Below are 21232 nucleotides of genomic sequence, written 5' to 3' on the forward strand. Positions count from 1 at the left end.
GAAAGAGAGGTCAATGACATGCTGGCTTTGGGGGTGATCCAGCCGTCTTCCAGCCCTTGGGCCTCGCCGGTGGTGCTGGTCCCCAAAAAGGACGGGTCGATCCGGTTCTGTGTGGACTATCGGAAGCTCAATGCCATCACTGTAGCTGATGCCTACCCCATGCCCAGGCCTGACGAGCTCCTAGACAAGCTGGGAGGTGCTCGGTACCTTACCACCATGGATCTTACAAAGGGCTATTGGCAAGTGCGCTGGATGCAGATGCCAGGCTGAAATCGGCCTTTATCACCCCTCTGGGGCTCTATGAGTTCCTGACCCTGCCCTTCGGCCTCAAGGGAGCGCCGGCCACCTTCCAGCGCCTGGTGGATCAGCTACTGAGGGGGATGGAGAGTTTTGCCGTGGCGTATATCGATGACATCTGTGTCTTTAGCCAGACCTGGGAGGATCACATGTCCCAGGTTAGACAAGTGCTGGACCGACTCCAGGAGGCTGGGCTGACCGTAAAACCGGAGAAGTGCAAGGTGGGGATGGCTGAGGTATCCTACCTAGGCCACCGGGTGGGAAGCGGCTGCCTAAAGCCGGAACCAGCCAAAGTGGAGGTGATCAGAGACTGGCCCACTCCTCAAACCAAAAAGCAGGTCCAAGCCTTTATTGGGATGGCAGGGTACTATCGGAGGTTCGTGCCCCACTTTAGCGCCATAGCCGCCCTCATCACTGAGCTGTGCAAGAAGGGGAAGCCAGACAAGGTGGTCTGGACCGAGGAGTGCCAGGAGGCTCTCCGGGCGCTGAAGGAGGCTCTGGTCAGTGGCCCAGTTCTGGCAAACCCAGACTTTGACAAGCCCTTTATGGTGTTCACCGATGCCTCAGACACGGGTCTGGGGGCGGTGTTAATGCAGGAGGATGAAAAGGGGGAGAGACACCCCATCGTGTACCTGAGCAAGAAGTTGCTACCCCGGGAGCAGAACTACGCGGCCATCGAGAAGGAATGCCTGGCCATGGTGTGGGCCCTCAAGAAACTAGAGCCATATCTCTTTGGGCGACACTTCACCTTCACCGTGCACACCGACCACTCTCCCCTGACCTGGCTGCACCAGATGAAAGGAGCCAACGCCAAGCTCCTGAGATGGAGCCTGCTCCTGCAGGATTATGACATGGACGTGGTCCATGTGAAGGGACGTGACAACCTGATAGCGGACGCATTGTCCCGGAGAGGGAGCCCTGAACTTCCCCAGGTCACTGGTCAGAGTGACCCCGCTCAGTTCAGTCTCGAAGCGGGGAGAGATGTGACGGAGCAGGGCAGATTTGACCTGGGAATGTTGCAGGGGGGTTGCAGTGGGGATGTGGGACTTCTCTTGAAGGAAGCTACCTGAGCTGTAACCTGAGCCAGGAACGGGGGTGGGGAGAATTAACACCTTCTGCCCGGGAGACTGAACAAAGGAGAGGAGGAGCTGGGGGGAGGGGGAAGAGAGGAGCAGCAGGAGGAGTTTTGGTTTGGTTTTCAGTTTGGGCTGGGTGGTGCAACGCAGGGAACCCCAAGCTGGGGTCTAAGCTCCCTGAACCTCCCAGAGGGACCTAATTGAGGGGGTCTGGTCGTACCTACACGCTCTGCTTGAGACTGTGTTCCTGTCCTTAAATAAACCTTCTGCTTTACTGGCTGGTTGAGAGTCGCAGTGAATCTCAGGAAGAGGGGTTCAGGGCCCTGACTCCCCCACACTCCACGACAATAGTGTATTTAGATTTTCAGAAAGCCTTTGACAAGGTCCCTCACCAAAGGCTCTTAAGCAAAATGAGCAGTCATGGGATAAGAGGGTAGGTTCTCTCATGGACTGGTAACTGGTTAAAAGATAGGAATCAAAGGGTAGGAATAAATGGTCAGTTTTCAGAATGGAGAGAGGTAAATAGTAGTGTCCCCCAGGGATCTGTACTGGGCCCAGTCCTATTTAACATATTCATAAATGATCTGGAAAAAGGGGTAAAAAGTGAGGTAGCAAAATTTGCAGATGATACAAAATTACTCAAGATAGTTAAGTCCCAGGCAGACTGTGAAGAGCTACAAAAGGATCTCATAAAACTGGGTGACTGGGCAACAAAATGGCAGATGAAATTTAATGTTGATAAATGCAAAATAATGCACACTGGAAAACATAATCCTAACCATACATATGCAATGATGGGGTCTAAATTAGCTGTTACCACTCAAGAAAGAGATCTTGGAATCATTGTGGATAGTTCTCTGAAATCATCACTCAATGTGCAGCAGCAGTCAAAAAAGCAAACAGAATGTTGGGAATCATCAAGAAAGGCAGTGCCGGCTCCAGGGTTTTGGTCATCCCAAGCAGCCAAAAAAAAAAAAATCCGCGATCTGCGGCGGCAATTCGGCGGGAGGTCCTTTGCTCCCAGCGGGAGTGAGGGACCGTCCGCCGAATTGCCGCCGAATATCTGGACGTGCCGCCTCTCTCCGGAGCGGCCGCCCCAAGCACCTGCTTGCCAGGCTGGTGCCTGGAGTGGACCCTGAAGAAAGGGATAGATAATCAGATAGAAAATATCATATTGCCTCTATATAAATGCATGGTACTCCCACACCTTGAATACTGCATGCAGATGTGGCCACCCCATCTCAAAAAAGATATATTGGAATTGGAAAAGGTTCAGAAAAGGGCAACAAAAATGATTAGGGGTATAGAACAGCTTCTGTATGAGGAGAGATTAATAAGACTGGGACTTTTCAGCTTGGAAAAGAGGCGACAAAGCGGGGATATGATAGAGGTCTATAAAATCATGAGTGGTATAGAGAAAGTAAATAAGGAAGTGTTATTTACTACTTCTCATAATACAAGAACAAAGTGGTACCAAATGAAATTAATAGGTAGCAGGTTTAAAACAAACACAAGAAAGTATTTTTTCATGCAACACACTGTCAACCTCTGGAACTCCTTGCCAGAGGGTGTTGTGAAGGCCAATACTATAACAGTGTTCAAAAGCGAGCTAGATAGATTCATGGAAGATAGGTCCATCAATGGCTATTAGCCAGGATGGGCAGGAACAGTATCCCCTAGCCTCTGTTTGCCAGAAGCTGGGATTGAGTGACAGGGCATGGATCACTTGATGATAACCGGTCTGTTCATTCCCTGTGGGGTACCTGCCATTGGCCACTGTCAGAGGACAGGATACGGGGCGTGATGGACCTTTGGTCTGACCCAGTATGGCAGTTCTTATGTTCGCTGATGCTAATTAAATCATAAATTAGCTTATGTACTAATGTTTCCAGTTCTTCTTGTTTATTCCCCATACTCCCTGCATTTGTGTATAGACATCTAAAGTGCTGAGTGGATTCCCCCACTGATTTCCCTCTTGTTGCTCCTATGTCCCCATTGTAATCAAACTCAGAAGGAAGAAAAAGAGGTATTTTTATTGTTGTTTTTATTTATATATACTTGGGAGATACTCAGATACAAAGTATATGGGCCACATAATGCTTGGATATGTAGACAAATCTACATAATATACACAAGAATAAATAAATATTTGAATCATCTTTAGTAAATTAGAATGGCACTGTTTCTATTTGTACCAAATATGTTAGGACTTTGTCAATGAAATACTTGCTTTTTTATTCAAAGAGTACATTAAATAATTACATATGGAATTATCTCTAGCAGAGGAGAACAGTTTGGCAGTGTCTCTCTACCTTTACCAATTGCATTAGGAGTTTGCTAATGAAATGTAATTATGATTTTGCTATACTTGAAATGCAAATCAAGGAAATGAACAAAGGAAAATCCAGTTGTTGTCAGCCTGCTGCTGCATCCGAAGGCGTCTGGCATCACTGTCTCCTCACGCTAGTCTTCCTTAAAAAGAAGACTAAATAATTGATCAGAATCTATTGTTTCCCTGGAATGAATTTTGAACGAAAATTGTCCACATCTACTGCAACCTAATCCTCCTGTTTGCCCTGTAATCCGATACTGCCATGTACAGCTAAGGAGAACTGCAACTGTGCCTCAAGGCCTGGGCGTGGTTCTTGTCGTTTAATCTCTTCTTTTCTTTTCTCTTCCCTTTGCTGCTTCCTCCCTCCCCCACCCTCTCTCCGAGGCCCAGTGAGGTCAGCTCACGAATATTGCTGCATTTCTCTGAGATACTCTGGCACAGCTTGGTACCTCGTGTGTGTATGCATTTTACCAGCCCGGCAGCAGACAAAGTGGCGGTGAGTAATGAGACTGCCTTACAGTAGAGCCATTGTTGGTGTTGGGTTTTTTTTTGTTTGTTTGTTTGTTGGGGTTTTTTCGTTGTTTTTTTTTTTTAATAATGTTCAATACGATTAAAACTCAACACATTGTAAATCATTTAGGGTAACCCTGCGAAAACGCCCTCTTCCTTCTGCATCCTAAAATCGGGACAAAAGCCAGAAGCACCCGCAAGCTTTGATAAACACTTGCAATGTGTGCAGCACATTTAAACCTACTAGAATAAGAAGGACGTGATCTGTGCTGGGAGAGTGAACAAACTAAATGGAAGCCCCTTCTGAATTCTTGGCTGCTTCTGTCTCGGGGGATTTAGTTCCACACTGGCCGGTGAAAACTGTGAACCTCTCTCTGGTTTGCTGTTGGGGGTTGATTGTTTTCTTTTTTCTTTCTTCCTTTTTTTTTCGCCTTGGCAGCTGTTTCCAGCAGGAAAACCTGCAGAAACGCAACCGCGTCCTGTCACCTCTTTTGACGCCACGTGATTTTGCCTCTAGCGTGCTGGTTCTATTGCAGAGTTTGTGCAGATGGGGAATTCTTATTTGGAAATGGGTTTCTGTTGCATTAAAAAGATTCTTTAATTTGTATAGAAGCCTGCCGGTGCTGGAATTCGGGACACGAAGGATTCAAGTTATATTCCTGGCAGATCTTTGCTGAGCCTGATGACTTTGCTGCAGTGAAACTTCAAGAAGAAATCCAGGTAGCGTGTAGGGTTACAGATTTGTTGGTTTAATTTTTAGCAACACCTAAAAGTCATAGTAATGAATAAGATACTGAAATCAAGTTGATTCCACCCGTTTTCAGCGTCTATATATGCAGTTTTTGACTGCAAGAAAAAAGAGGCTTTTTCAATAAGAGAATTCTGAAAAAGAGTAGCTTAAAATTCTGTCTGCAATAGGCAACTGAAATGTAAAGAAACACATTTCATAAATTGTTTTGATAAAGTAATAGATTATAGCCCCACTTCTGGCAATTAATATATTGGAACTTTCTGCCCAGTTATGTACTTCTGAACATTAATTTTCAATACTTCAACTAAAATCATTATTGTAGATGTCAATGCATGTAACAGTAATTAGTGCATCCCTGGCAATAAGCAGTGTCATAGCCTAGAGTATGTTCCAGAGTTATCTCATTGGTACTGAATATAGAATGACCTTGCCAAATTCAGGTTTCTCTCTTTACTGTTTAATGCTTCAGCTAATTTTAGATAATTAGAAATTTACTGGGATCCCTAAGGTTTTTACTTTTGCATAAATTATCACTATAAATAAAAGTTGAATAAAGGCTATTAAATACATTTTGTTGATCACAGTGATCATTTTCAGATTATACTAAGAAATATCTTTGTAAGGTTGCACCCAATAAATACCCTTTTTATAATCGATTGTGACCATGGAAACTATCACTTTTCTAATATGGAAAAAAAGTTGCCAACTGAGCGTAATTTGGTAACCACAGCAACAGTCTGCAGTAGTCTAAATGTGTTCTCTGCTTCCTAGCCTTTTAAATATAAAGATGGGTAAAATTGGCCAGATAGACTTCTCATAATGAATAAATGTAATAATCACTAAGAAATCGGAGGGAAAAGTAAACTTTCACATATGAATCTTAAGAACTAGTGATATAGTGCCTCCGGACAACAAATTAATTACAAATCTGGGTTCAGAGGTTAATTTAGTAATATGAATAACAATAACCTACACCATTGTTTAAGGGCGGGGCTAGTAACGATTCCTCCGTTTAGATGGTCTAATCCTTCGTACTACTGGGAGATCCCCGTTAGAGCTAAAGAAACATCTGTTTTTATTTTCACGTGTGCAACCCCCAAGAGCATAAAATACTCCCTTATCCTCCCCTCCTGCCAATGTCCTTTTTGACAGCTTGGTGAGTGCTTTCTAGCACCATAGAGCTACATTAGCATCTCTAACTATACACACGGAACAACGGTGGACAAAGCAAGGAAGATGTGTACGAGACAAGTACCCCTTGCCATTCTTCATTGAAGGGGGAACCACGAGTTCTGACATCAGCAGAAAAAAATCTCCCCTAGAGACATAAAGGAGCCAGGGTCTGATCTCAGCTACACCAGAGTTACTCAAATGATTTCAACAAAGTTACTCCGAATTTACATGGGTGTAAAGGAGACCAGACTTTGGCTGGCCACCCCAGACTGTCACTGCGATGACTGCAAAGAACACCATTTTTTAACTTGCTAGGGATTGAAATCAAGCGCCCGAGTTTATAGCTGTGTGGAGTTGGCTTGGAACAAAGCGCTCAGCTTCTGGCCTCCAGGCGCCTTCCCTCTCCAGCAGCAACGCGGCCCATAACGAATAGCTTGGAGGGAGCGGGCAGTATTTACATACACCCCGCGGGCTGAGCTCCCTCCCTAGCGCGGGGGCTGGGCGCGTGCTGCTCCGCGGGGCTCCGGGCCTGGGTTTCCAGCTGCGGGTGTGCCGCGCTCAGTCCGGTGCGAGCACTGAGCGTGTGCGCCTCTCTCTGCCCCCCGTTCCCTTCTCTATGCAGCTCTTTCCCCAGCTCCCAGGGAGGAGGCGGAGGAGGATGCCCCGGTTGCCGGCCGGCCGCCAGTGAGGCTCCCCGGCGCTAGCAAGCAGCGATGAACCAGCCGCCTGCCGGGGGCGCTGCAGCTGCTTCCGAGCCTCGCCAGCATCCGGAGGGGAGCAGCAGCAGAAAGCAGCAGCAGCAGCGAGCGTCCTCTCCGGCAGGCCCCAGGGACAGCCGCCCCGCCGCCACCCCCCCGCGAGCCGCCGCGGCCGCCTCCAAAGGCAGCTGGGCGCGGCCGCCGCCGGGGCAGAGAGGCGGCCGGGGCCGGGGGGACAAGCCGCCGCCCGCGCTGCTGCGGGGCGCGGCGCTGCCGGGAGCTGTCCAGCCCGTGGCTGGTGCTGAAGCGCAGCCGCACGCGGCGGGGGCAGCCGCAAACTCCCGGGCGCCGGAGCCGCCTCCCCCCGCCACGGAGCCAGCCGGCGAGGAGCCGCCGCCCGCGGGAGGAGGGGGAGGCGGAGCGGGCGAGCGGGAGGGGGCAGCCGCGCTGCAGCCGCCGCCCAGGAACTGGAGGGGCAAAGCGGGGCGGGCTCCGCAGAGGGGAGGTGGGGAGGCGGCCCCGGCCCCTCCATCTTCCTGTGGCGCAGGCAAGGGCCGGGCGGCGGGCGGCGGCGGGTGCTGGCAGGAGGGATGCCTGCAGACTGAGCTCATCCAGTTCCACCTGCGGCGGGGGCTGGCGGCCGCGGCCCAGATGCAAACCAAGGGCGGCAACCACAGCACCGCCGCCGCCCCGGCCGAGGCGCCCCTGGCCTCCTCCCCCTCGCCCATGGCGGCGGCCGGGCCCGAGGGGCTGCAGCAGGGCGCTGGGGGCGGCGGGAGCCCGAGTCCGCCCCAGCAAGAGGAGCTGCAGGAGGAGATGGAGAGACTGCGGGAGGAGAACGAGACCCTCAAGGTGAGCGGGGGATGGGCGGTGGGAGCGAGATTCCCCCTTTATTCCCCTAGGGAGGAGGAGGAGGATGGCTACAAGGGTGTGAACCCCGCCTCGGGGCAGGTGGGGGTGGAAATGGGCAATGCCTGGCTTCCCCACCCCCTCACACACACACACCGGCAAATGGGGAGCTAGACAGGGGCCTAGCACATGGCATCCATCCCCGGCAGAGGTGGAGGGTGGGGCTGAGAAGATTCCTCTGGGGAGATTTGTGAGCTGAGCTGGGAAGGGGCAAGGCCTGTCACCCACACCCTTCCTGGGGAGTGATGGGGGGAGGGAGTAGAAGGGGAGAGAGCTGGTTAGCCAACCCCTTCTGCTGCTTCACAGCTGTGGGTGGGCAGAATGCTGCACAGTAGATACAAAGCATCATGGGCTAGATTTCTGCTTGTTTCCTATTTCTTCTGCTAGCTCATGAGAGGGAGGATTTATAATCATATCAATATAATACAAGGGCAATAATGTGTTTTAGTTCATAGTATCTCTTTTACTGCCCTCCATTTCTCCCATTTGTCTTATTTTTTAATGGGCATGGAGGGAGAAGACCTGTTTTCCAGCTCCATTGTAGCCACATTTCCCTATGTTTTATCTGTGTATCTCTGATATTTATTTTCTTGGTTCATCTGTTTGTGTTCTCCTGTGCCTGACCGGGTGTCAGAATGAGATAGATGAGTTGAGGACTGAGATGGATGAGATGAGGGACAGTTTCTTCGAGGAGGATGCTTGTCAGCTGCAGGAAATGCGTCATGAACTGGAGAGAGCCAACAAGAATTGCCGAATTCTACAGTACCGGCTCCGCAAGGCTGAGCGCAAGAGGCTCCGCTATGCACAGACTGGGGAGATCGATGGAGAGCTCCTGCGCAGCATGGAGCAGGACCTCAAGGTACAGAAGCACTTAGTCTCGGTGTGTGGGTGGGTAGATGAAGAAGGAGAGAACTGAGTGCTGAGGCAAAATGGTGCTCCCATATTCTAGTCTCTGACTCAGACATTCTGCTCCATACCAGTTTGAAACACACATCTTCTAGACTATGCAGGGAGCACAGGGTATAGGAGGCCAGACTTACCCTTTGGTTTGGGGGGCAGAATTTTAAGGGCCATGTTTTGGGCTTCAGACATGTCTTTTATTCAGTCTTTACTGAAGCCAATTCTTGTTGAAGTCATCAGGAATTTGAGTAATTTCCCTGAGTGATTACATTCGGACCTTTTTAGGTCATTACAAACAAAACAGCTTACACCCTATGGGCCAGTTTTTGTAACCCAACTGAATAGTCCCATTGACTCCAGTGGAACCATTAGAGTATTTACTTAGGCTTCACTGAGATTATTTTTATGAGTAAGTTGTTCATAGGGTGAAATCATGCCTCCACTGAAGTCAATGGAAAAACTCCCATTGACTTTAGTGGGAGCCAGGATTTCAGCCATAGATCTTAAGGCCAGAAGGGACCATTACGATCATCTTATCTGACCTCTTGCATAATACAAGCCATAGAGTTTCACCAAGGGCTTTCTGCCTCAAGTCCATAACTTCTGGCTGAGCTACAGCAAATATTTTAGAAAGAAAACCAATCTCTTCAAGTGATGGAGGATCCACTGGATTCATAGGTAAGTTGTTCCAATGGTTAATTGCCCTCAAATATTCATTGGGCCAAATTTGTGCCTTATTTCTCATCTATGTGCTTTATTTCTAGTCTGAATTTGTCTACCTTTAGTTTCTATTCACCACATCTTGTTATGCCTTTAACTGCTGAATTATATACCTCTACTGTTAGAAATCTTGTCACTGTACTCATCAACTGTGATCAAATCACCTTTATTTATGGAGATATCACATCTCCTAGAACTGGAAGGGACCTTGAAAGGTCATCAATTCCAGCCCATGCCTTCACTAGCAGGACCAAGTATTGATTTTGCCCTCAATCCCCAAGTGGCCCCCTCAAGGATTGAGCTCACAACCCTGGGTTTAGGAGGCCAAGGCGCAAACCACTGAGCTATTCCTCCCCCACCATTAACCTTCTCTTTAATAAACTAGATACATGCTTTAGTCACTGTAAGGCAGGTTTTACAGAACTCAAATAATTTTTGTAGCTCTTTTCTGAATCCTTTTCAATGTGTCAACATCCTTTTAAAAGTGTGGACACTGGAACTGCACACGTATTCCAATAGTGATGTTGGTAATGCCATATACAATGATAAAAACATCTTATTTCTACTGTAACTCAATATTCCCCTGCATATACATTAAAGGACCACATTTGCTGTCTTAGTCATTGCATTGCATGGCAAGCTTATGTTCAGCTGATTATCCACCATGCCCCCTAAGTCCTGTTCTGAGTTACTTCTTTCTAAAATAAAGTTCCTCATCCTACAAAGGTGACTTATATTCTAGATATTCGATCTTCCATTTAGCTATATTAAAATGCATGTTGGTCAAGTGAGCATAGCTTACCATGTGATCCAGATTGCTCCATAGAACTGACCTGCTCTTATTATTATTTGCCACTTCATCAATTTTTGTGTCATCTACAAACTTTACCAGCAATTGATTTTATGCTTTCTTCAGGATGTGTGATAAAGACATAGAATAGCACTGGGACAAAAACAGATCCCTGTAGGATCCCACTAGAAATGACCCCATTGGATGATGATTTTTAATCAGAATATTTTGCATGACTATGTCAAAAACCTTACAGAAGTCTAAATACGTTATGTCAGTATAGTTACCTTTGTCAGCCAAATAGGTAATCTTGTCAAAAAAGGCAAAGAAGTGCTATTCAGCCTCAGGGTTGCAGAATCTAGGCCATATATCTGACTTTCCTGCCATGCCAGGGCTTAGAGGGCGGGTAACAGATGCTATCTGTGGAATCCCCTATGTTGAAGGACTACCCAACTGATCAATTAAGCACAAAAGTGGGGGAAAGGAGGCCAGGATCTAGTCCTTTGACTTGATGTGATTTTCACCCTATCCTGCAGTCCCTTAGCCTAGGATCTGCTAGGAATTCAGCAAAGATGGCCCCTCCCCCTCCAAGGGGTGTGTGGGTGTGTGGGTGTGTAAGTAAGGAGTGGGGCGTAGGGATGGGGAAGTCATTGAGTGAATGCTGCAACCTATTGTATCAGTACTTCACACACAGTTGTGTTTCCTGTCATGCGAGCATGACGGGGGAGGGATAACTCAGTGGTTTGAGTATTGGCTTGCTAAACCCAGGGTTGTAAGTTCAGTCCTTAAGGGGGCCATTTAGGGAGTTAGGGATTGACCTTGCTTTGAGCAGGGGGTTGGACTAGATGACCTCTTGAGGTCCCTTCCAACTCTGATATTCTATGATACTAGCTGCAACTGTTTTTGATAGATAAAATTCTTCTCCATTGCTTTCTATGCAATATTTTTTCTTTAGAGTTCTGTGTATGGGTGTGTACATGAAATATAACAGAGTATTAAAAACATGTAACAAATATTGTATTGGCCATAAAAAGATAGAACTCTGAGCTCAGACTTAGGTAATGCAAACACCAAAGAAAGATCAACTGTGTCTTCAATTTTTAAAGAAATTAACATGTCAGATCTTTCAAAATGATTGTATCGAAGTCATCATAGCTGTTGTTGTTTACCTAAATATTTGATATATGTTAGTACTGTTTTAAAAGTGCCATAAAGTTATAATATAATGTTCTGTATGGCATAATTGTGATTTACATAAGTGAAAAAAGGGATTGGGTCCTGGTACATTTCCTTAAACCTTCCTCCTGTGTCTGTGCATTTCAGAATTGAAAACAAAAACCATGAATGTTTCTATGCACTTCAAAAATGTTATACTGAATTTTAGTGTTAGACACAGGTGTCTGGTCAAAAATCTAAGGCTTATCTTATTTTTAAAATTAAAGTAATTAGCAATAATAATGACCAGATTGTGACCAACCTTGCATGCCTAAACGGGGGAGGAAGTGAGGAGCTGTCCCCTCGTTTGTGCTTCATATGGCTGGAGAGGGTAGACCTTGCTGTTAGTCAGTGCTTCCATGGGCATTAACTGTCTGAAAGGGACATGCCTGGGTGCAGTAGGAAAGGGAGCGGTGAGTGAAGGAGTTGGGAGAACTATCAATGCAGAATTCAGTCCCTTTCTGCTACAGTTTCCAAGGATGGTGGAGTTACTGCTTCATTGTGCACACCCGGGAGTCCAGAGATGGAGTACACCTCTACCCCTATATAACGCAACCCGATCTAACGTGAATTCGGATATAACGCGGTAAAGCAGCGCTCCGGCGGGGGGGGAGCTGTGCACTCTGGCGGATCAAAGCAAGTTCGATAAAACACGGTTTCACCTATAACGCGGTAAGATTTTTTGGCTCCCGAGGACAGCATTATATCGGGGTAGAGGTATATTTGTTTAGGGCCTAATCCAACTTCCACTGAAGTCAATGGAAAGAATCTTCTTTCTGAACTTCAATGAAAGTTAGGCTGAGTTCTTACGTAGCCAGAATCCCACTGGTTGACTCTGGCTTCCGCACATCTTTTCTACACCCCTTCTACTGAAAAAAGTCATAAGTGGTAATTCAAACAGTACTGCAAAAATACATATTTTTCATGTATTTAATTATTTATTTTTGCAAACACCATTTCATTTAGGTTGCAAAAGATGTCTCAGTAAGACTTCATCATGAGTTAGAAAATGTGGAAGAAAAACGAGCTACAACAGAAGATGAAAATGAAAAGCTAAGACAGCAGCTTATAGAAGTTGAGATTACTAAACAGGCTCTACAGAATGAACTGGAAAAAGTGAAGGAGGTTAGTGTTATTTACTGGTGATGCTTCAAAATACGTGAACTGTTTTTATTTCAACCTGAAGTTCTGAAATTACCATTGCTGAAATAACTAATATTCCATATACTTGTTGCAGTTATATGGGAGTTCTGAGGGTGCAGAACTAAAGGTGGCAAATGGTCAGGTTGAATAGCTTGATTATTGAGAAGTTGTAAACAAATTGGAGGAATTAAATGGGCTGTAAATATCATTTCAAAGACATACAAAAGACAAAGACAACTGTTGTCTTACTTTTTTCTGAAGCTGTGGGATTGTGGAGCTGTCATAGCTAAGCCGTGGGGCTCTCATTCTGCCTATGCAAGGCAGATGCCTGAGGAATGCTATAGGGAGTTTTAGTATAAATGTGCTGAATGGTGTCCTGCACACCTACTTTTGTAAGCTGGAGTATGTGCTCCCCCAGCAACTGCTGTCAGATGCTAGCAGGCATGCAGAGGAGCTAGGTCCTGGCCATTTTCCCATCCTAGCTACGTTCCCTTTGCGTTTTGGAATGCTGATGGGTGCACTAGCTGTTCTTTCAGCCTAGTGCTCAATGAAATGTTAGGTCTGTATTGTACCTGACTTGTTCACATGTGCTAGGCTGAAGAAAATGCTCTTTATCCTCTTCCCCAGCCCCTAGGTTCAAGAGCACCCCGATTTTTCTTAATAAAATAAACAGAAAAGTCTGCAAGAGCAATACATAGCGCAGCAGATTGAAAGGTAACAAAGCAAGCATTAACAAGAAAAAGTGTTTGGACTAAAAATGAATATTCCAAACAGATTTAAGAAATAACTCACCATTTCAGTATATCCATTCAGTGAATGCCATTGGTTGCCATTTTAGTGAGACTTCCCAACTGAAAGTCCAGTTGCTAGTCTGATCTTGTTAGAGACTGAAGAAATGTATTTAAGTAGCTAAGAAAGGCAGGAGATTTTCAACGTTGTAGGGTAAGTTCTATTATTTTTAGAATTTGTTTTGTTTAATTTAATAGTGGTTTCATGTACACAATACCTATCTTTTCTTTGCAGGTGTTGATACACTTGTCAAAAGAGAATAAAGTGGTGTCCATTGCCACACCCCCACAAACTTCTTTCCATTGCTTTTCCAGCTAGTAACTGGTTTGCCAAGAACATGAAAATCAGAGCCTGCTCCATCTTCCATGCTTGAGACTCTCTTCCTCTTCTGGTTTTGTTCTAGTCTTCACTGTAAAACACCACTGCTCTCAGCTGCCAGACCCATCTGCTGTATGAGACTGTGTAGTTACCTTTAGTACTTGTTGCTAGACTCAGCCTTGCTCCAAACCTTCCCCAGTTCCAGTCCATTCAGACTCCCTGGGTTGCTGTTCAGGGTTCAGCCCTACTTCTGACTCTTTTGCCCCAGTCCAGTGCTGAAGGTTATGCCATTGTTAGCTTCTACCTCACAACCTGCTTCTTCTTAGTCTTTGAATTAAGATCAAATGTGGTATCAGTTTAATATCTCATACATCATCTATTAGGGAGCTACATCTTGTACATGCAGGGGAATGAACTTAATAATTGGCCTTTGTCATCATTAGCTTCTATGATCTCCTCCTAACTCCTGGATCTATTCTGCCTTTCGAACTGTTGAAAATAGAAGGAACCATGGTGTGTTGCCTGATGAGTGGACATTAATGTTGCTCATGTCCGCAACAGCTTGCAATCAGTTTGACATCAGAATTTAGGGAGCTGTTTTGGGATAGCATGTGATAGAACTGTGTTTTCCACTGACTGCTCCCACCTGCAGCCTGATGATGCCCTATTTAATGCACCGTGCAGATTCTTTGCTTAGCAACCTTACCACTACATATCTCCAGATGGAAGCAGGCCAGTTAAGCTGCAGTGCACAATGCAGGTTTTTCATGTGCACAGTGGGGCTTCAGCCTTTCTTTGTAGCAAATTACTACTAATTGCTTATATCTGTGCCCCATTATTAATAATTATCATTAATAGTAATATTTTTATTGCAGGGAACATATGATGCTAGATATACAGGTTCTGTAATTCATTTGGGTTCTCTAGCATATTTATTAGATTTTTAAGCACTTCAGTTCATCATTAGATATGCAACTTGATATTAAATATATATTAGAGGTAGGGCAGTTATCACGGTCAGCAATTATATTATTATTTAAAGCTGACAGAGGCATAATAATAATGAGTAATTAATTACTTAGGGCTACATTTTGTATAGCCTTTATGTAGTTTCTCAGAGGTGTAGTAGAAAGTAAGGATTCCCCCATCTTGTGCATCCACATTAGTGTCGAATTCAGTTGCAGCCAAGCACTTGGATGTATAGGTGTTGTGCCCTAGATGCTTCCTGTTGGGAGAAATAGAATAGGTGTGGAGTAGGCTGGTGGTTGGGGGGAGAATGCTAAACCCCATAAATGGGTTTCAGAAATCACTTCTCCAGTGCAAAGGTGAAGCCCTGGGAGGCGTTGTGCCTTTCTGAGGTGGAGTGGTGCAACTGTGGATCATCTTCTATTATGCACTGCATGAAAACAAAGTCTAGAGGCCATTTAGTTCAGTGGGTAGGGCCCTGGACTGGGAGTCAGGAAAGCTGGCTTCTGTGTCTGGCTTTGACACTGACCTTCTGGGTAAGGTGAGGCAAGTCACTTCACCTCTCTGTTTCCCCTCCAACCCTTGGTCTATTTAGGTTACAAAGTCTTTGGGATGGAGATTATTTCTTATTATGTGTTTGTACAGTGCCTAGAACAATGGGGTCCTGGTCTCAGCTGAAGCCTTTAGATGCTAATGTAATAGAAATAGTATTACATTAGCCCATAATATTTAGTATTTCATATGTTTGAATACATTAATTCATGTAAATATTAACTTATTAATGGAAATAATTATGGGTGAAATGGGATTACTCCATTCACATATTTGTACTATATGTGTTTCTGGTAATGACGTCTGTAGGTACGCTTGCTTAACATTTCCGGTTATAAGATCCTGTTTTCTTATTGCTTATAGTTTTGTCCAACTTGAATGGTTAGTGCTGACATTTTCCACACTGAGGGTCTTCATAAGGCTAAATGTTGTTATTAAAAATTTCATGAAAATGGTTCATCTGTTTCTAAGAATGAAATTAAGGAAAAATATATTTTGCCATGTTAAAAAAATGTTTTACAACTGTTTAAGATCTGGCAAGATCTGGCACCTTCATGCTTTGGAACAAGGACTTGAAATGTGGCCTTTGTCATCCCCTTGAAAATCCATCCAAATTTGGCTGAGGTATAAGCCACTGAAAAATTTCAGCTCACACATGCTCGGTAAAGATTTGTTAGAGTTTGGCAGCTAAATTCTCAGATGTTTCCATTCACAGCGAGTGTGCTCCAATCCCTCACAGATCCTTTGTGTCAACTGGATTGTGCATACATCATCCGCATAGAGTGACTGAATGTGGTCCAGCCCAGATTTCTAGGGCTGAGCAGAACTTTCCCTGTAATCATTCCTCTTGGCTGCTGGGGCTACTGTGGCACCAGAACTGGGAGCAGGGAGAGATTGTCTCTACTGTGCTTTCAGTGTCTCCCCCTCCTTCCCCACCGGAGACAGGGGAATGGTGAGGCGGATTCAGACAGGGACAGGCTGATCCAGTTCTAGTCCCCATGCCCAGCAGTCCTAATCTCCCCCCTGGCATTCCGCATCCAAGTCCCAGTTTCCCCTCCCCCAGTCTCTCCCTGGACACACCCAATCTCCTTGACAGACAGTATATGTCTCCCTCCACAACTCCTTGTTCACAGTCTCCTTGCCCAACCAGTTCCAGATGTCCCCTCTTGACTCGTCATCTGATCTACTTCCTTCCTGTCTCCCAGTCCCCAGTTATCTCCCTGTTCCTCTCTGTCCTTGTTCTGCTCCCCCTGTCGTGCTGGCTCCGTCTCCCTCCCTGGACTCCTCATCCAGTCTGTCTCCCTGGCTTCTTGTCCCACTCTCTACCCTCCTTGCCTAATTGTACCAGTTCTTTTGCCCAGCTAGTCGCAGTTCTACCCTGCACCTGGGGTCTTTGTCAGATTCACCTCCCTTGCCCCCATTTCCTCCTACTGGTCCCTAGTCTCAGGCTCCCCCATTCCCTGCAATTTCTAGTCCGACCTCAGTGTTCTCCACCCCACCTGGCGCCCAGTCTCCTCTGCTTCCTGTTTATCTCACTAGCACCCAATCCCAGCTTCCACTTCCCCCAGGTCACAGTCTCCTTGCTTAGTCAATACCAGTTTCCCCACCTCCCCTCTCCTGAGTCCTAGCCCCAGGCTCCTTGCCCAACATGTCCCAGTCTCCATCCCGGCTCCTAATCCCTGTCCTTCTTACAACTCCCAGTCACAGTTTCTTTTCCCTGCCCTTGCCACCAAGTCCCAGTCTCACCAGGCTCCTTTTCCCAGTCTACTCCCTTCCCTCCTATCTACTCCAGCTCTCATTCCCTCTGCATTCAAGTCAGGTGGCTTTCTCCCCCATGCTCCCTGTGTGCCAGCAGGCGAGTGTTACTGAGAGCACAGGGAAGAAATGTTCCCTGTTCTCAGTTCCGGTGCCTAGCCCCACTTTGATCTGGACCAGTCAACAGCAGCAAATGTACAGGGAAATTCAGGCTTTGTCCCTGTAACCATGCTGTGGGGATGGTTTATGTACAATCTGGTCAGCATTAGGAGCTATGAGGGGATGGCACATGCTCAGCACACATGGGATCTTCAGAGAGTTTAGCTGCTAAACTCTAAGAAGTTTCTACTGAACGTGTGAGAACTGCAGTTTTTGAGAGCATTATTAGAATTTGGCCAAATTTGGGCAGATTTCTACAGAAACAGCTAAAAGGCACATTCCTGATACAAAGGCCCTCCCTGCAATATTTCAAATCCTTGTTCCCAAGCATGAATTAGATAAGTTCATGGAAGAGGCTGAGAATGAGTGACAGGGAATGGATCACTTGATGATTACCTGTTCTGTTCATTCCCTCTGGGGCACCTGGCATTGGCCACTGTTGGAAGATAGGATACTGGGCTAGCTGGACCGGTGGTCTGACCCAGTATGGCCGTTCTTATGAGCGTGCTGGACCTTCTCAAAGAAAAGGTTGCCAGAATTCTTTTATATTGGCAAAACAATGTATTTTTCCTAGCCTTATTATCAGAAATGGCTGCTGAACCATTATGTCTGAAACTTTCAAAAAAAAAAAAAAAATTCAGCCTAAAGCACACCACATAGCATGGAAAACTTCAGCATAAATAGTTTATTTGGCAAAGATATAAGCAACTAAAAGCAAGATCTAATCATTGGAGGTGTTGGTCAATCTCCTGTTGACTTCAGTGCACAAGGAATGCAACATCAGGCCTCTGGTGGGCATGCAGTGGCCAGTATAATTGGTGGAGTGCAGGGCTTATGAGAGGGGGGGGAAAAGAGAGGACAATTGTACAAGGGCCCTGAGCTCAGGGGGGCCCCCAACATATCTCTTACTGGGGTGAAATGGGAGTAGGTCCCCAGCAAACAAATATTTCTCGATGGGCCTGGGTGGAGCTGATATGGAAAATTTTGTAACCTGCTGTGTGGTTACGTTCATTTTATTTTGTTTTAGAACTGTACTTCTCACAGTTGTCTTTGGGAATATAGTCAATTTTTATAAGCTGACCAGTTTACGTGGGAATATGTTCAATTGTGTAAATACTAACAACTTTAGGTCTGGTTCTGCCACCTTTGCTCATACCGAGTAGTATTTTTAACACTGCAGGTAGTCCCACTGAAATGAACAGGAGTATGTGCATAGTAAAGTACTGTTTAATGTGAGTCAGGCTGGCAGACTTGAACCAATAGTTAACAACTGTTAACTAAATACAACAGACCGCGCCCAAACAATAAACATGATGGGTTAGATTATGCCCTTGTTTGGCCTACCTGGATTTTGGGTCTAAGTCTTTTGGGGAGTGCAGCCTCTGCTCTCTAGCTGTTTACCACCCTGCAAGCAGTTGGGCAGGGAAGGGGAAAAGAGGGGCAGGGAATGGATGGGGACTTGGCCCTGCTCCTCTACTCCCTGGCTAGAGTAGTTGGCCAGGCCCATGTTGGAACAAGTAAGCTGCACCCTTTCTGGAGTTCTAATAACTTACTTGTTCCTGGTACAAGATGGCAGCAGGGGAGGATTTGTGATTCTTTCAATCACAGTTTCTTCCTGGGTCTGCTCCAGGGACAGAGGGCTCAGTCTATCTCTGTAGCAAAACATCTACCAAAGATATCTCTACCAAGTGGATTTCAGTTATCAGGGCTCTCAGTCTGTTGCCTTTTATGAAAGCTTAATTAAAAATCATAATTAAGATATTTTATTTCCAAAAGGTTTGAGAAGCAAAATCAAATCCAGGATTTATTTAGCAAAATATTTCCAAAATACTCCCCAAACCTAGTGTTCTGTAAGCACTGTATATACAGACTGACAGACCTCTACCCCCCACTGACTTCCACTGGAGTCCCATATGTGTAGGGCTCACATGATTGCCCCCCCCCCAAATATTTTTCTTTTAAAAACAATCCTGAATATGGATGTTGCTCAAAGTCTGTGGGTGTGATTCTGACACCCTTGGTCACCGTAACTAATACCTTACTCTGTGAATATTCCCAATGATTTCACTAGGATCTAGGTTATCAGAATTTGGCCCCATGTAGGTGCTTTAATGATGAGGAAACAGTGGTGTTGAAAAACAAGGTAATCCCCACAACAAAATATATTGTAGCTGTTCCCTTTAAGTCTTTTGAAAATGATGTTAATGATGTGTCACAAGCAGAAAAAAAATGTTTGAGAAGTATATACCAGTGTGATGCAAACTGAGTTTATCCAAGTGGAAACTGAACAGCCTGATGGTCATTAAAAATATGGGCTCCAAACCACTTGTAAAATAGTACTGGAATATTTTTTTCAGGCTCAAAATATGCCTTCCTACAAGGAGATTTTCATCAGAAAAATGTCTAACAGGACCTTTTCAGGGTGACAGTGCTGCCTAAGTGCTGCTTAGTGCGTTGCCATCAAATTGTCCTCAAGTTTACAAGGAATTTATATTAGCAGTTTTGCCTGTTTATCAGAAAATAATACAAATTGGCAAATATAATGAAGATAATATATGTAGGATACTTTTAAAACTGAGGGAAATGGTATACTTTAAAAGTAATTCTTTCATCACCTATGATCACCAGAATAAAATTGCCTCAGTGCATTACCTTATTAAAGGCTGCTAGCTGTTTGAACTTGAAGACATAGTAATATTGTACTGGCTTGCCTTTCTTTCCTTCCTAATGCCAGGATAATGTTGTTCTGATTTTCTTTTTTTCTTTACTTGATATGGGCAGCCCCAGGTTTCCATGTGTAGTGGTGGTGGGTGTGGTTATTTATTTATTTATTTATTTTATGATAGTGCAGAGAAGTCCCAACTGAGTTCAGGGCCTCTTTATATTAGGCAACGTACAAAAGAAAGAGACAATACTGTCCCAGAGAGCTTACAATCAAAATAGATAAAACAGATAAAGAGTGAAAAAAGGAAATATTATTATCCCCATTTTACATATGGGGAACTAAGGCACAGAGAGAGTAAGTGATTTGCTCAGTCACACTGAAAATATGTAGCAGAACAAGACACTGAGCACATATGTCCTGCTTCCCAATTCAGTCCGTTAAGCATAAGACCAACTTTCTTTTGAATCACTGTTCTCATCACTAGAGTTTCTGACGTCCATTAGAATCATTGACTCAGTGATGAATTATATTGACCCAAGTGAGGTGGCAGAGAAGTAAATCTAATCCATTTCCTTTGTGCAGGAGTAGAGGCAGCAAAACTGGTATACACAGCTGTTTATATGGGTCATGAATGGTGCAGTGGTCTTTAGTGCAGTTTGACCCTGAACATTGAGGGCTTCAAAGATTAAGACAAGGGGCTTTGAAATGACCCCAGAAGTTAAGTGGGAGCCAGTGAAGGATGAGGAGCATTGATGTCATGTGTTTTCAGCAGTTTTTCCTACTAGAGAGTTGGTCTGCTGTTTTCAGCACAAATTGGAGCTGTCATGTTGCCACTACCTTTAGGTCCAGGTACTGTGAGTCACAGTAGTCAAGTGTGGAGGCAATCAATGCATGCATCTTTGTTGCTAGGGTCTCCTCTTAAAGGAAGGATATGATTTCCTAGAAATCTGGAGGAAAAAGAGGATAGGTTATGCTATGGTTGCCACTTGAATATCCAATAGTGATGTCCAGTATTAGTGATGATTCCATTAAGGCCCTGAGGCACTGTACTAGCTTAGCAAACAGAGGAAAATATATCTAGCTCCTTAAAGTGTATCCCTATTCCCACCAGCATCACTGCAGTCTTGCTTGGCTTTAGTTTGAACCAACTGCCATGTGCTCATCTCTTGTAGGCATTGTGATAGCTTGTGACAGTACTGAGCACATCTCCCCAGAAGGAGGTATAGAGCTATATAGGAGTCTCAGTTGCCCTTCTTGGATTCATTGGGGACCAGTTTTCAATCTTTCACTCCCAGGTCCATATTTGGGCATTCAAATTTTAGTCTTCTAGTTGCCAACTTGACTGTTCAAATGAGAAATGTGGTGCTCTAATTTAAAAGCCCAGGTCAGAAGACGGGGCTACCCAGTTTAGCTAGTTCTACACCAGTTGTGTTACCTTTCTCATAGCTCATCTGATTTGAGTGATTTTTCTCTGCTTAACTCTCCTCAGATAATATGACCTGAATTTTTTTATC

At 45.2% G+C, this 21232-nt stretch overlaps 1 protein-coding gene across 2 annotated transcripts in view; it reads left to right on the forward strand.

Moving 5' to 3' along the window:
• Positions 1-7302: 7302 nt before the first annotated feature.
• The window catches only part of SOGA3 (SOGA family member 3), a 77523-nt gene continuing 63593 nt past the window's right edge, over positions 7303-21232 (forward strand). Inside the window, exons 1-3 of one of the 2 annotated variants that reach the window (XM_054023226.1) lie at positions 7303-7689; positions 8381-8605; positions 12338-12496. In XM_054023226.1, coding sequence (XP_053879201.1) covers positions 7489-7689; positions 8381-8605; positions 12338-12496 — 585 coding nt within the window. In that variant the 5' untranslated portion in view covers positions 7303-7488. The remainder of the gene's footprint in view (positions 7690-8380; positions 8606-12337; positions 12497-21232) is intronic. The other variant, XM_054023225.1, reaches the window with a different exon arrangement.

Source organism: Malaclemys terrapin, chromosome 3, assembly GCF_027887155.1.
Source record: "Malaclemys terrapin pileata isolate rMalTer1 chromosome 3, rMalTer1.hap1, whole genome shotgun sequence".
Classification (NCBI taxonomy): domain Eukaryota; kingdom Metazoa; phylum Chordata; order Testudines; family Emydidae; genus Malaclemys; species Malaclemys terrapin.